The 13,558-nt window shown below is 39.0% G+C and overlaps 1 protein-coding gene across 1 annotated transcript in view; it reads right to left on the minus strand.

The window, feature by feature from the left end:
* The window catches only part of LOC118194141 (intermembrane lipid transfer protein VPS13A-like), a 483,044-nt gene that overhangs the window by 66,415 nt on the left and 403,071 nt on the right, over positions 1-13,558 (minus strand). The window contains exons 62-63 of the mRNA XM_085810380.1: positions 12,055-12,291; positions 432-566 (exon numbers count right to left, since the gene is read on the minus strand). Of these exons, the coding sequence (XP_085666506.1) occupies positions 432-566; positions 12,055-12,291 (372 nt within the window). The remainder of the gene's footprint in view (positions 1-431; positions 567-12,054; positions 12,292-13,558) is intronic.

The following is a 13,558-nucleotide window of genomic DNA, read 5'->3' on the forward strand; positions in this document are numbered from 1 at the left end:
TGGTAACCTGATTAGTTGAACATATAAGATGTTTCTCCCACTTTCCTGGCCTTCCTTCGTGGTGTAGTGGTTCTGCACGCTGGACCGGTATTCCAGAGGTCCGTGGTTCGATTCCCGGAGAAGGCGATAGCTCATTTTTCATCTCACCGGCTTCGAAAAGATCCTAATATCTCTACATATTTTTATCTAGAATTGGGTGCTCCTTTGACTTAATTTTTGACGCTAAAATCGCCGCTAGACAAAGCCAGTATAACAAGTTAAAGACTTGCACAAACTCGGTATCCATGTACCGCCAAAAATCGCCCCAACCCTTCTGTGCAAGCGGCAATGCGACAGAAGAAAATGGCACGCATTACTTTCAAGAGAGACCTTGTATTGCACTTACCAGTTCCAATTTTGCTTCAAGAGTATATTGGATTCGCAGCACTTACCTGGAATCTATGGATTCTGAGATGAGCATAAGTTTGATTGCGCGATTTTCGGATTTGGCACCAAAAGGCTGGACTGTAGAAGCGTCTGAGCTGACCAAAGAATGGCTTCATCATCTGCATTTTGCTTAGATCCACCTACAATTAAAAATGGTGTACGTGGTTATAATGAAACTTCCATACAATGAATACAAGAGGTTATCAGAACACAGTATTATAGGGTAATCAACAGAGAATTTATTATATGCCTTATCAGCCAGTTCTACCTCCTGTTGAATGTAACAGCTGAGTACCACGGTGTAACAGCTACGTACCACGGCAACAAGGCCTTACCCTTAATCGAATTATAAAAGTTTCCTACTTGATATTTCACATTAACTAGGCAATAAAGTTATAACAATAAGTATTAGAGCATAGTGGTAATGATTTAAATATTTAAAGCTTTTTTTAAAAAAACGTTTATGGAATTTATTAGTTCAAAAGGGCTTTGTTCATGGACTATTGTTTTCATTTTGGCATTTTGCGTCGAAATCTTTAAAACTCTGTATCATTTTTCAAACTGTTGCTACCGAATATTATCGCCCTGTATTATATTCGAAGAAATTAAATAATGAAGAATTTGCATAAATGTATGCATGTTTCTCGCATTGTGATAAAACAACGGTACCTAGAGCCATCCAATTTTGAATGATGTAATCCTACTGCGAAAATGGGCATCTCTAAGCCCAAATTTGAACTTTGGAATTTGGTTTATTATCTATTTCGTATTTTTTAACACTTCACCGAATTTTTGATTAAAAAACTAAACGATTTCTTGTTTCCTTGCAAAGTTTCCTTGTGAATGGGTCCGAGCTTCATGGGAGCTGTGAAAACAGAGACCGTGGTTAAATCATTTAAGAAGTGTGGCATTAGTAATGCAGTGGATGGTACAGAGGACAATGTGTTGTATGAGGACTCAGAAGCTGATTTAGAAGAAATCTCAAGTGACTCTTCATTTATTAGGTTGTCCGAAAAATAATGCAAGTTTTAACCTATATCTTTAAAGTATCCATAACTCAACTTCAAAACAATTTTATTAATCAAAATAAGCAGCAGCCGAATCAATGCATTTTTGCCAACGAGATATAAGTTTATTTAAGCCGGTAGAATAAAATTCTAGAGTCTTGGACGCGATAAAGTTGTCAAAGGCGTTTTTGGCCTCGTCTTGGTTTCTGAAGCATTTCTTCTGCAGAATGTTATCCAGATGTTTGAAAAAGTGGTAATCATTTGGCGAGAGGTCAGGACAATATGGGGGAAAAGAGAGAGTCTCGTATCCCAATTCGTTTAATTTTTGTAGGGTCAGTTGCACGACGTGCGACCGAGCATCGTCGTGGAGAAGAACTGGCCACTTTTTGTTGACCAATGCAATTTTTGGTTCCTTTCGTCGATTTGCTTACAGTACTTATCTGCCGTAATCGTTTCGTCCAGATTTAAGTAGATGAGACCGGCCGCAGACCACCAAACAATCACCATGATTTTCTTTTGGTGAAAATTTGGCTTTGGAAACTGTTGTGTTGTCTGATCGCGATCCAACCGCTGAGCCGAATGTCGCCGGTTGTTATAGAGAATCTAATTTTCATCGCGCATAACAATTCAATCAAAAAAAAAAAAAAAAAAAAAAAGGTCGTTTTTGTTGCGGAGAAGAAGAGCAGAAGACACTTCAAAACGGCGATTTTTTAAAAATTTTCACTCAATTCGTGAGGCACCCACATATCGAGCTTCTTTGACTTTCCTATACAATTCAAGTGATCAGAAATCGTTGTTTTACTTATGCCAAGCTCCTCCGCAAGCTCTTGAACGGTTTTGTTTCAGCTAAAGTCTTCAAATCGTCATCATCACCAGCTGAAAAACGTCCAAGATGCTCTTGATCTTCCAAGTCAAATTCTCCACAGTGCAACTTTTGGTACCACCGTTGAACTGTAGATTCATTAACATTCTTTCTTGCCCCATATTTCGTTGACATTTCGAGCCGTTTGTGTTGCTTTGTGGCCTAGCTTCTACTCATAAAATTAAATTTGCCCGTTTTGACATCTAAACAAAAAAACAAAAAAAAAAAAAAAAAAAAAAAAAAAAAAAAAAAAAAAAAAAACTAATAAATATTTTTTTTTAATTATTTTGGAACAAAACGATTATTATAGACAAATAGAGCGAAAATAGGGCTTCAAAATGATATATAAACCAATTTAATTCAAAATACTTTCGTTGCTAAAAATGTACAGGAAATATAAACAATTGCAAAAACCTACATTATTTTCAGGACAACCCGATACCTCTGGAGATGAGTGTCTGGATTTTGACGAAAAAGATTAAAAGGTATTCTTTCCCCCGATAGATTCGGTATTTTCCGAAAGTATTACTTTGCATTACTTTATATTTAAAATACTGCAAATTCATTATAAGGATCAGTAATAAAGTTTTATCCTTTAAAAATGTGCATAAAAAATGGGGTGCGTCTTATACGCCGGCAAATACGGTAAATAAAACCTCTTTTTCTTTAAAAATAGTTTTTTTTCTTCCATTTTCAATATACAGCATATACAGTAATTAATTTCGACGAAAGTGTACGTATACCCTTTCTTCTGAAAAAATTCAATTATCCGAATTTTTGATTATCCGAATGGGGTTCGGTTCCAATTGATTCGGATAATGGACGATTTGAATGAATGGAAGCCATTCATGCGACATCGAGTAATATCAATACGATAGAAAACGTCACCTGAGTCCTGGAATTATTGTCGTGGTGATGAAACTCTAAATGACATTCTAAATGAGAATGAAACTCTAAATGAGAATTACGAAGATAAAAGCTATGAAAGGAATAACTTTAGCTGAACTAACGAAACAGTGATATGTGGTGTCATGGGTCTAGATGGTTATTGCATAGTATCAATTCTTTGCCTAAACTCGCAGAAGCAGTAAAATAATTCGAAGATAAATAAAAGCTTGAACTTTCAAAATGAGTTGTGATAAACTCAACAGCCACAGGTAAAAATTCTTTTGAGATCGAATTCAGCAAAAAGTATTCGCCATTTAGTAAATTGATTTGACTTACTACGTGGTGTTGCTTTTGAAAAATAGTAGACATTAAGAAGAGAAATTCGCTTCTGGATTACAGAATGAGATAAAAGTTTTAGTCAAAAGTGCACAATATTCTGAGTTTCAATATGGAATGAAGTGCTTGCTGTCGAAATGACCAGTTCCAAGAAATAGTAAGGTTTCATCTTTAACCCTTTATTGCATACAAATAATCTAGAAAAGTTAAACGAAAAGGTTTGTATTTTTTCTACTTAAAATAATCTTAGTAGTAATAAAAACATTTAATTTTATTCAAATTTTGTTTTAAATAATTACTACAGTTTGTTCACTACAGTGGACAGCATGCATATACGTACATGCATACAAATCTCTTCCCAACGATTTACGGTCACTGCATTGGAAATCCTTTCCTGCCTTGTTGGCAATGATCAGTTACCATCTTCTAAACGGTAAACCTACAACTGACATGTACACACAGATCCCCAAAATACCTTAATTTCGTCGATTGTGATTGAATTCATTTTGCTACAATTTTGTAACCTGTACCTATTGGATTCAAATGTCCAATGTTCTAGAAATTCCTTGCCAAACATAAACATTTCCAGTGGTGTTTTGGCTCGATAAGCAGTCCATTTGGGTTTCAATTCACTCTTTTCGGTAGATCTTTATCTACCCACTCCACAATTTTCTCAAACTGACATTTAAAATAAAATGTCTAAAATAACTAATTATGAATGAAAAATGGCAGTATAAGAAAATGTGAGCAATATTATATAATGTTTACTATGAGAAATGGTACTAACTCGGAAACAGAAGTAACAGCGATTTTCCAAATAGCAATGCTTTACTTAGTGATGCTATACAGCCATCTAGGATCGACAGTTGAAAGTTCTAATAATATAGAATGAATAAATACAGCAATGGAATATGTTAAGGCATTTATAGAAGAATAAACAAATTTAAACTTTTGTCTACCAGTGGACATGATGCAACAAAGGGTTAAATGTTGTAAGATTCCAACCTGTGTACTTTTAAGTTACAATTAAAGTTGAAGAAACTTAAGAACTGCTAAGCGAATGATTGCTTGAGTTCGTGAGCCAGTTTAAAGTTTAACACCCCCTCCGAATAAAGTTTAGCAGAAGACACTTTTTTTGGAGTTACAATAAAGCTTCCACTCGGGCTTGAACTCAGGAAACTAAGAAATTAAACTTGATTAATCTAACTAAAAAGATATAGTCGAAGCAATCAAGGTTCTAACAGAGTTGGCGCCTTAATTCTAATCAACGGCGAAGCTATAACGCCCTAAAGTACGGCCGAGTGTAATAATATCTTAAGAGAGAGAGAGAGTAGCCTAAAAAGGAGAATGCGTGCTAGTCAGAATCTCTGGCTCTCTCAAGAAATCAGTAGAACTTCACAATTAAATACTTCTCCTCATTTGCATTCAAACGCGATTCTGAAAAAACGTTCTGGCCAGAAGTTGTAAGCTGAAATTCAGGAAGATAGGAAAGTAACTTTAAACTAAAAATTAACTGCTAGAAAAATGAACATAATCCTTACAATGTATTGGGTCATATAAAATGTCTCCGCAGATTTTTGCCAGTAGGTGGTGTTGACGCCTAGATATCAGGCAATACTTACCCGATTGTCTCAAACGAACGTGTGCTCCGGAAACTTTGATTTCAAAGAATTCGGAATCGCCCATTATGAGCTGCTGCAACCTGGCGAAACCATCAATTCGGCCCTGTACTGTGCACAACTCGACCGTTTGAACGAAGCAATGCAGAAAGATAGACCGGAATCGGCCAACAGAAAGGGAGTTGTGTTCCATCATGACAATGCGCGGCCACACACATCTTGTAAACGGAACAAATTGACGGAACTTGGTTGGGAATGTTTGATCCGGACCTTGCACCGTCTGACTACCATTTGTTTTGATCTCTTCAGTACTCTCTTGATAGTAAAGAATTGGCCGACCGAAGAGTCACTGAAAATCACTTGGCCAATGTTTTTGACAATAAACCACAGAAGTTCTACACCGATGGAATTACGAAGCTACCTGTAAAATGGCAAGAGGTCATAGATAATAATGGACAATATGTACTTGATTAAAACTGATTTTCAATTAAGAACAATTTTGTTCAAAAATGTACCAAAAAGCCGCGGAGACTTTTTATATGGCCCAATATTTCTTGACAGATGGAAGTTCTTTTACGAGTTGGTGGAAGTTTGAGTTGGACAAGACAAAGTCAGATATGTTGCATGACATAAATGCATGACTTGTTTTCGGACAAGAAACCAAACTATAAACCGACCAAATTGGTCCATTAAAAAATAGGAATAGACTTTGCAGTACCAGTTATTACCAAACATAAGTTGAAAAGATCTGGAGTTATTTTAAAATCATACATCGCAATAATTATTTGCTCTAGTACATTCAGGTGTGTAACATATCGAATTTCTCTACTGAAGCATTTCTAGCATGTCTTAGAAGATATTGCTTTGAGTGATAACGCTACAAACTTCAAGGCAGAGAAAAATGTTCTTGAACCTCTTTAGAATTTGTAGATCGGATCATGTTCAGTGCTTTAGTTCCGAAGAAAGCATAATGTGGAATTTTAGTCCTCCTTCTTTCCCACATTTTGGTGGATTGTAGGACGCTAACATAATATCAGCGAAGAGAATTTTTATAATGGTCGCAAAAACAACAATTTAGACTTCGGAGGGAGTTAAGATACATTAATTACTCCAATAGAAGCTTGCTTGAACTCTCAACCTCTGTCACCTATTTCTGCTGTCCAACGAACGGATCTTGAGCCTCTGACTCCAGGTCATTCCCTTATAGTAGCTCCGCTTTTGTCGATACCAGAACCACATGGCACTGCAGATTCTTTCTATAGTGCCATGTGCACTGTAGTCTTCTAGGTGGACTTTAATTCAGAAACTTAGAGCCGATTTCTGAAGACCCGTTCTAAATGGAATCAACCGAAATCCAATCTTAAAGCAGGACAACTAGTTTTGATGAAGGTTAAAAACAAGACTCAAATGAAGTAGAAATTAGCTTGCATTGAGCAGATATTTATTGGTCCGGATGGACTAGTACCAGTCGCAGACGTCAGAACCTCAGATGGAATCTTTCGTCGAGCCGTTTGCAATATCAGTCTGCTCCCATTTCCAAATGATGTTGGACAGCCGTCGATGGGAGGCCGGGATGTTCAGGTTTGAATATACACTTTTCTCTGCTCTGAATAACAACTCGAAAATCAGTAGAAGCGCACTGATTTAGAGAACGGTAAGTGTCAACACCGCCCGGTGGCGAAGTGGCTAGCGCATCGCGCAGCTTCACCACAGGTCCGGGGTTCGATCCCCGGGCTGAGCAAGGTTGACTCAGCCTTTCATCCCTTAAGTGGGTCGATAAAATTAGTACCAAGTTCGCTTGAGGGAGACAAGCTGACCACTTGTCGAGGGCATATGCTGATGCATTCCAGGCCCAAAGGTCAAGAAAGCAGAAAAAGGGCACTGCAGGCCGCGGCCGACTCGGACTGTTGCGCCATTTAGTTTAGTTTAAGTGGCAACAGTTTGAAATCTGGATTTGTTAGATGCAGCTTGAAGGCTACGGATGAAATGTTAAATAGATTTTACGTTAAATTAATATGTTTCGGTATTCTAATAAATTTTCTTTTAAACTAGATTGTATGTTGATTTAGACACAAATGCCACCAAACCACAAATGTAAAAATTTATGAGGTACTTAGATTCATTTTAGAACTCTGTTAGATACAATGCGTCACATAGAGCTATTACACAGTGCTTTTCGTTTTTTTTTCTGCATAACAAATGCCGATTTTATTCTAGATTCTTACTATTAACCAACTCATCGTCCCCCCCCAAGACAGACTCGTCGATATTAAATGTGGCCGGGATCGCCACCGCCAAGAGAGAACCTTCGCTTCGTGTTTTCTGACACCAGAATGCTGAGAAAATGAAAAGAGTTGATTGATGGCTTCATTGGTCATGCATGCTCTTTTCACAACGGAATTGTAGCAGGATAATATAAACGAAAATTCATTTAAAAAGGCGGGAAATATAAACGCATTTTAATCTTCTTTTATTTGGAATTGCAATGGAAATACAACTCGTAAGATCTGCTTGTTTGTGTTAGGAAACCAAACCCATGTAAAGGGCTGGTCGCCATCGGGGCCTGCAACGTTTTCTGAGTCTTGTGGGGATGACTGTACGTTCTGATCAGTGGCGGCTTGTTATAAGCAATGTGGAACTGCAGCACCCCTATTTACACTTATTATTATTTTTAATATTTAATGTAGTGTGCCCTTCAGTCAACTTTTATAAAACAGAATCCTTAACCCCTTAACTGCCGCGGGCGTATATATACGCCTTGCTCAGCCGATGCGTTAACTGCCCCAGGCGTATATATACGTCCTTCCAAACTGCTATCATTTGCTTTGCGCTGCTACACCTAAAATTATTCGCAAAGTTAACGCATCGGCTGCGCATCTGGGCGCATCTGGGGCAGTTAACGCATCGGCTGAGCAAGGCGTATATATACGCCCGCGGCAGTTAAGGGGTTAAGCTTAATGTTAGCAGCCATAAAACACTTTGTGAAAAACGAACGAAAGTCTCTGTTTGGAACTGTGCGCTTCACAGTTCTAGCGTCGTGGTGTTTGGCTGTTCTGCGCATGCGCATACAGAAAGAGCCGGGTAGAGAGAAGAGCACTGTCGCTCTTGCAGTGCCGAAATTTTGGCATGTTGTTGGAAACGTAACTTTTTTTTTACTCCCCCACAAAGTGGAATTTCATCAAACGGACCATAAACAGAATTCGTGAAAATTTGCAACCTTTAAAAAATTGCCTTTCTGAAATTCAATCAACATCAAATGCAGATCAAACTATTGCAAAAGCAACACGAATTAAATTTTAAAATATCTAAAAGATGATAATTTCAAACTTTGCTTAGAGCTTTTTTATCAGATGCCTCATGTTGAAGTAATATATAACTTATAAGGTATATCTCCCGCTTTCCTAGTATGCCTTCGTGGTGTAGTGGTCAGCACACTGAGCCGGTATTTCAGCGAAGGTGGTTGCTAATTTTTCATCTCTCCGGCTTCCAAAAAATCCTAATGTCTCTACCGTGGTGCCCGAACTAAAAGGGTTGTGGATGATGACTCTCCACACCCAGGATTTGGCGATTGGGTCCCCTAAAAAAACCTGTCGCCCTTTAAAAAGGGGAGTATATAAGGTATATCTCCCGCTTTCCTAGCGTGCCTTCGAGGTGTAGTGGTCAGCACACTGAGACGGTATTTCAGAGGTCCGTGGTTCGATTCCCGGCGAAGGCAGTTGCTAATTTTTCATCTTTCCGGCTTCCAAAAAATCTTAATGTCTCTACAAACTAAATGCAATCCAAAGAAATTAGTGTCCTTAATGTTAATGGATACATAACAAATTTCAAAACTGCTATTTTAGAATTAAGAAACTCAAAGTACTGTGATAACTTTTCAAAGACACTGATGGCAGAAGCTAAGGAAATATGTGACTTTATGTATTGATATAATGCACAGATATTCTTCCACTAAACACTTAGCAGCTTCTAAATTGTTTAACAAGAAATGCTTCGCTAGTTTTAGGAATGATCATTCTACAGAAGAAATAGTACTGACCACTAAAGCATATGCAATGATTGACAAAGAAAATCTTGAAATTGAATTAAAAGTATTCTATTGTAGGTCTGATATCCATGGATACTGCAAATTAATTGAGCTACTGAAATTTATTTTCCAAAATAATCTAGATGGTGTTCTTAGTGAAATTACGAAACTGATAAAAGTTCTCTTGAGGGTTCCCATGACTACATCAGAGGCAGAACGCTGCTTTTTAACATTGAAAAAAATGAAAACTTTTCTAAGAAGCACTAGGAATTCGGAAAGACTAAATGCGCTTGCATTGCTTTCAATAAAGAAAAATTTATTCAGTTGCCATCCAGAGATCAAGGAGAAAATTATTAATTTTTTCGCGCAAATTAAAACAAGAAGAATGGACTTCATTTTTAAATGAATAGACAAAGATTGAAGTGTAACAATTGGGGTTAAAGTAATTAAGAAATGTTTAATTATTTTCTTGTAAGATTTCATGAAGTTTCAAAATAAATTTTCTTTTTATACATGTTTATTTCCTCTTACACAATTTTGAAACAAAGTTTAAATTTTTTTTTGGAACAGCACACCCCCCACAAATTTTAGCCACGAGCCAGCCGCCACTGGTTCTGATCGTCGTCCATCAGATTCGATAATAAATTGGGGTGTCAAATATGAGATATAGTTGTTTGTATTAGGAAACCAAACCAATCCGAAGGGTTGGTCGCCATCGAGCCTGCGATTTCTGAGTCTTCATCCCCGTCCCAATCGTTGGCCATCGGATTCGATAATAAATTGGGGTGTCAAATACAAAATCTGCTTGTTTGTATTAGAAAACCAAACCCATCCACAGGGCTGGTCGTCATCGGTACGGCGACTTTCTGAGTCTTGTGGGGATGACTGTCCATCCTGATCGTTGGCAATCGGATTCGATAATAAATTGGGGTGCCAAATGTAAGATCTACTTGTTTTTATTAGAAAATAATACAAACCCATCCAAAGGACTGGTCACCATCGGTCCTGCGACTTTTCTGAGTCTTGGAATGATTTTCTGTCCTGATCGTTGGCCATAGGATTTGATAACAAACTGGGGTGCCAAATGTAAGATCTACTAGTTTGTATTAGAAAACCAAACCCATCCTGGACTGGTCCCCATCTGGCCTGAGACTTCTGAGTCTTGTGGGGATGATTGACCGTCCTGATCGTTAGCCATTGGATTCAATAATAAACTGGAGTGCCAAATGTAAGACATACTTGTTTGTATTAGAAAATCAAACCCATTAAAAGGACTGGTCGCCATCGGACTTGCGACTTTTGAGTCTTTTAGGGATGAAAATTATTCACGCCTTCTGGGTTGATGGCTGTTTGAAAGTAGCCTGAAGTAAGATCAGGAATGGTTATGAATTTCGTAGATCTAATTTTCCGCATTATTTGTTCTATTACCAAATTATAGAAGGGAAAGTTAGAGAGTTTGTGCAAGCGCTGTACCTCTGTAGCGTGAGCTTCCGTTTCCGCAGTTATCTCTTGTTAACGTGAAGTAGCAGCTATTACTTTGCTGCTACTAGATTTCGACGCGGAAACAGGATTATCTGAGCCATGTGGAGTAATTCTATTGTTTGTTAATATATTCGAATTTTTAGCTCAATAGCTCTTGTTATTTGAGTTATCGCCCGAGTGACGCGTAGTGTGTTAGCATCAAGTGGACGCATTGTGAATTTTAAATAGTTAATAAAGGGTTCTTTTTACCCTTCTCCTGTGTAGTTCCTATACGTACTTCAGTAGTCACATTAAAAGATAAACAAGCAGACCTTACAAAGCTTGTTCAAAAGCGTGCTTTTAGGGGATCAACTTTATTAATTATCAGATAAAGGACTGGGGATCAGACATGAATTTTTGCTTCTGGGTCATGAGAAGGTATTTAACATCCCTTACTGTGAGAAAGAGGAGAATTTCTATTTAGGTCTTGAGAGCTGGTGAAAGGGAACTAGTTCTAACTTACGTGCTTCGTCAAGCTAGGTGCCGGCACTACAGGGCCAGTGCACCTTCAGATCAGATCTGGGGGTTCAAACTCGTTGCCCGCACCTTGAAAGCACAGACACTAATCGCCATACGGTGACACTAGTCGTCTAAATGCTACCATGATATCTGCCAGTCGCTGGGGCTGCCAGTTGCAGTGGCACCCCGGAAATCGGGACGTTTCCCCGGGCTACTAGAGCCTCATTGCTCTAAAATACGCCAGACTATCGGGTGGCTGGCCAATAAGTGACCTTTCCAGGGTCTCCAGACCCACTAACCTCACTGCTCTAGGGCACACCAGACTACCGGGTGGCTGGCTAATAAATGACCTTTCCGGGGTCTCCAGAACCACTAAATTCACTTCTCTAGGACACGCCAGACTACCGGGGGGGCGGCCAATAAATGACCTTTCCGGGTCTCCAGAACCACTAACCTCACTGTTCTACGACAAGCCAAACTACCGGGAACCGACCAATAAGTGACCTTTCCGGGGTCTCCAGAACCACTAACCTCACTGCTCTAGGACTCGCCCGACTACCGGGAGGCCGGCCTATAAGTGACCTTTCCGGAGTCTCTAAAACCACTAGGTTCATAAATTTTATACTCTCGTGGTTGAGACTGCCTAGGTACAGATTCCTGCCAGTAGCTTTACAGAGTTCTCTAGAGAGTCAACTCCCCTGGGGGGGTGGAGCAGCTCTGGTGAAAGGGAGAAAGAAATATTTATAAAGCCAGTTTTGAACGCAAAATATTTATCTCTGGAGTAGAAAAAGGAAAAAAAGGTAGTTAAGGCAGGATTTTCTGGGTATAATTGCCTTTATTCTCAAACATAATTTTTAAACTTTAATCCACATATAATGCCGCATCGAGTAGATGTCAAAACTGTGTACTCACCTGAAGATACTCCTTGAGTTGTGCTTTATGCTGGTCAGCTGACCACTTATCTTCAAGCCAAGCCGACAGCTCCAGTGTCAGAAGCTTCCACGAGTGGTTAATCTCGATTTCCCAGATTGCTGGACAGGATGTCAAACTAGCGTAGGCCACTTCGCGATAAGCATCATTAATGAGAGATACACCAACTCCACGTAGCGACAAGAAGAATTCCATGGATGCACGTTCTCCGTCTACACTCTGTGAAAATATAAATGTTAACATTTCAGGATCATAGACAATGTACAAGAGAAATCGGCAATTCATTCAGATTGTCGACAAGCATATAAAACAAAGCAACTGAAAATGTAGATTTGAGGTACGAGGTGTGACACAAAAACACAAGACTGTAGCTTGAAAACAGAGTGGAATTGGCAACAACCGTTTTGGTGACGTCATGCCACAGAGCTCCTCTATCCATGAGGCTAGTTTCGACTTAACCGACCACGCCAGTGGGGAGTATTGCGTCAATGCAATGAGTGAACATATGCAACTGCATTCTGCCGGAAAAATGTCTAATGTAAAAAACCGAACAGAGAATAAACGTCAAGTTTCTAGCTAACATTTCACATGTTAACCGAGGCTTAGGGAGATAAAACTTTGTCTCGTGCACGTGTGTTTGAATGGCATAAGCGGTTTTCAGGGGCCCAGCACGTTCATCATCTCCCACGTTGTACCTTTTCCCTGAAAACCGCTTATGCCATTCAACCCAACACGTTCATTATGATTGAATGTGTTCCCTATGGTCAGACTGTTAATCAATACTATTATATTGAAGTACTAAAAAGACTTCGTGAAAAAATTAGGAAAAAGACCACAGTTGTGGAGTGATTGATGGCTGTTGCTAAGGACAATGCACCCGCTCACACGGCCCTACCTGTCAAGCAGTTTCTGACCAGCAGAAACATTACTGTGACGGGGCATCATCCTTATTCAGCTAATTTGGCTCCATGCAACTTCTTTTTATTTCCTAAAGTTAAATCTTGCTTAAAGGGAAGCCATTTTATCTCAGTTGAAGAGGCTCAGGCAAAAACGGAGAATCTCCTGAAGGGCCTTCCAAAAACCTCGTTTCAAAACTGTTACCAGCAATGGCTGCACCGAATGCAGAAGTGTGTGAATGCTGACGGGGACTACTTTGAAGGTGATAATGTCACGGAGAACTGATTCTGTAAGCACAATGATTTATTGGACCAATCTCTCTCTCTTCTTTTGTGTGTCACACCTTGTACTTCAGTTTCCTGATATAACAACAGCTGTTCATATGCAAAACGTTGAAACAAAGAGGTCTTGTCTAAACGGCGGAATCAAAACTAACGAGGTACGGTTTGCCATCATCATCGATCTTACCCTGGCAAGTAAACCTTCTCTCCTTTGATACCGTTTTCCCGGAAATCCGTATGTTTTCTGAAAGCTTATATCACAAGGCTTAGGAGCAGAGGGACAAGCGTTCAGAAGCTACAGAACCCAC

The sequence above is a fragment of the Stegodyphus dumicola genome, chromosome 2, assembly GCF_044657685.1.
Source record: "Stegodyphus dumicola isolate Sdum_Otavi_A_Nest chromosome 2, ASM4465768v1".
NCBI classification, from domain to species: domain Eukaryota; kingdom Metazoa; phylum Arthropoda; class Arachnida; order Araneae; family Eresidae; genus Stegodyphus; species Stegodyphus dumicola.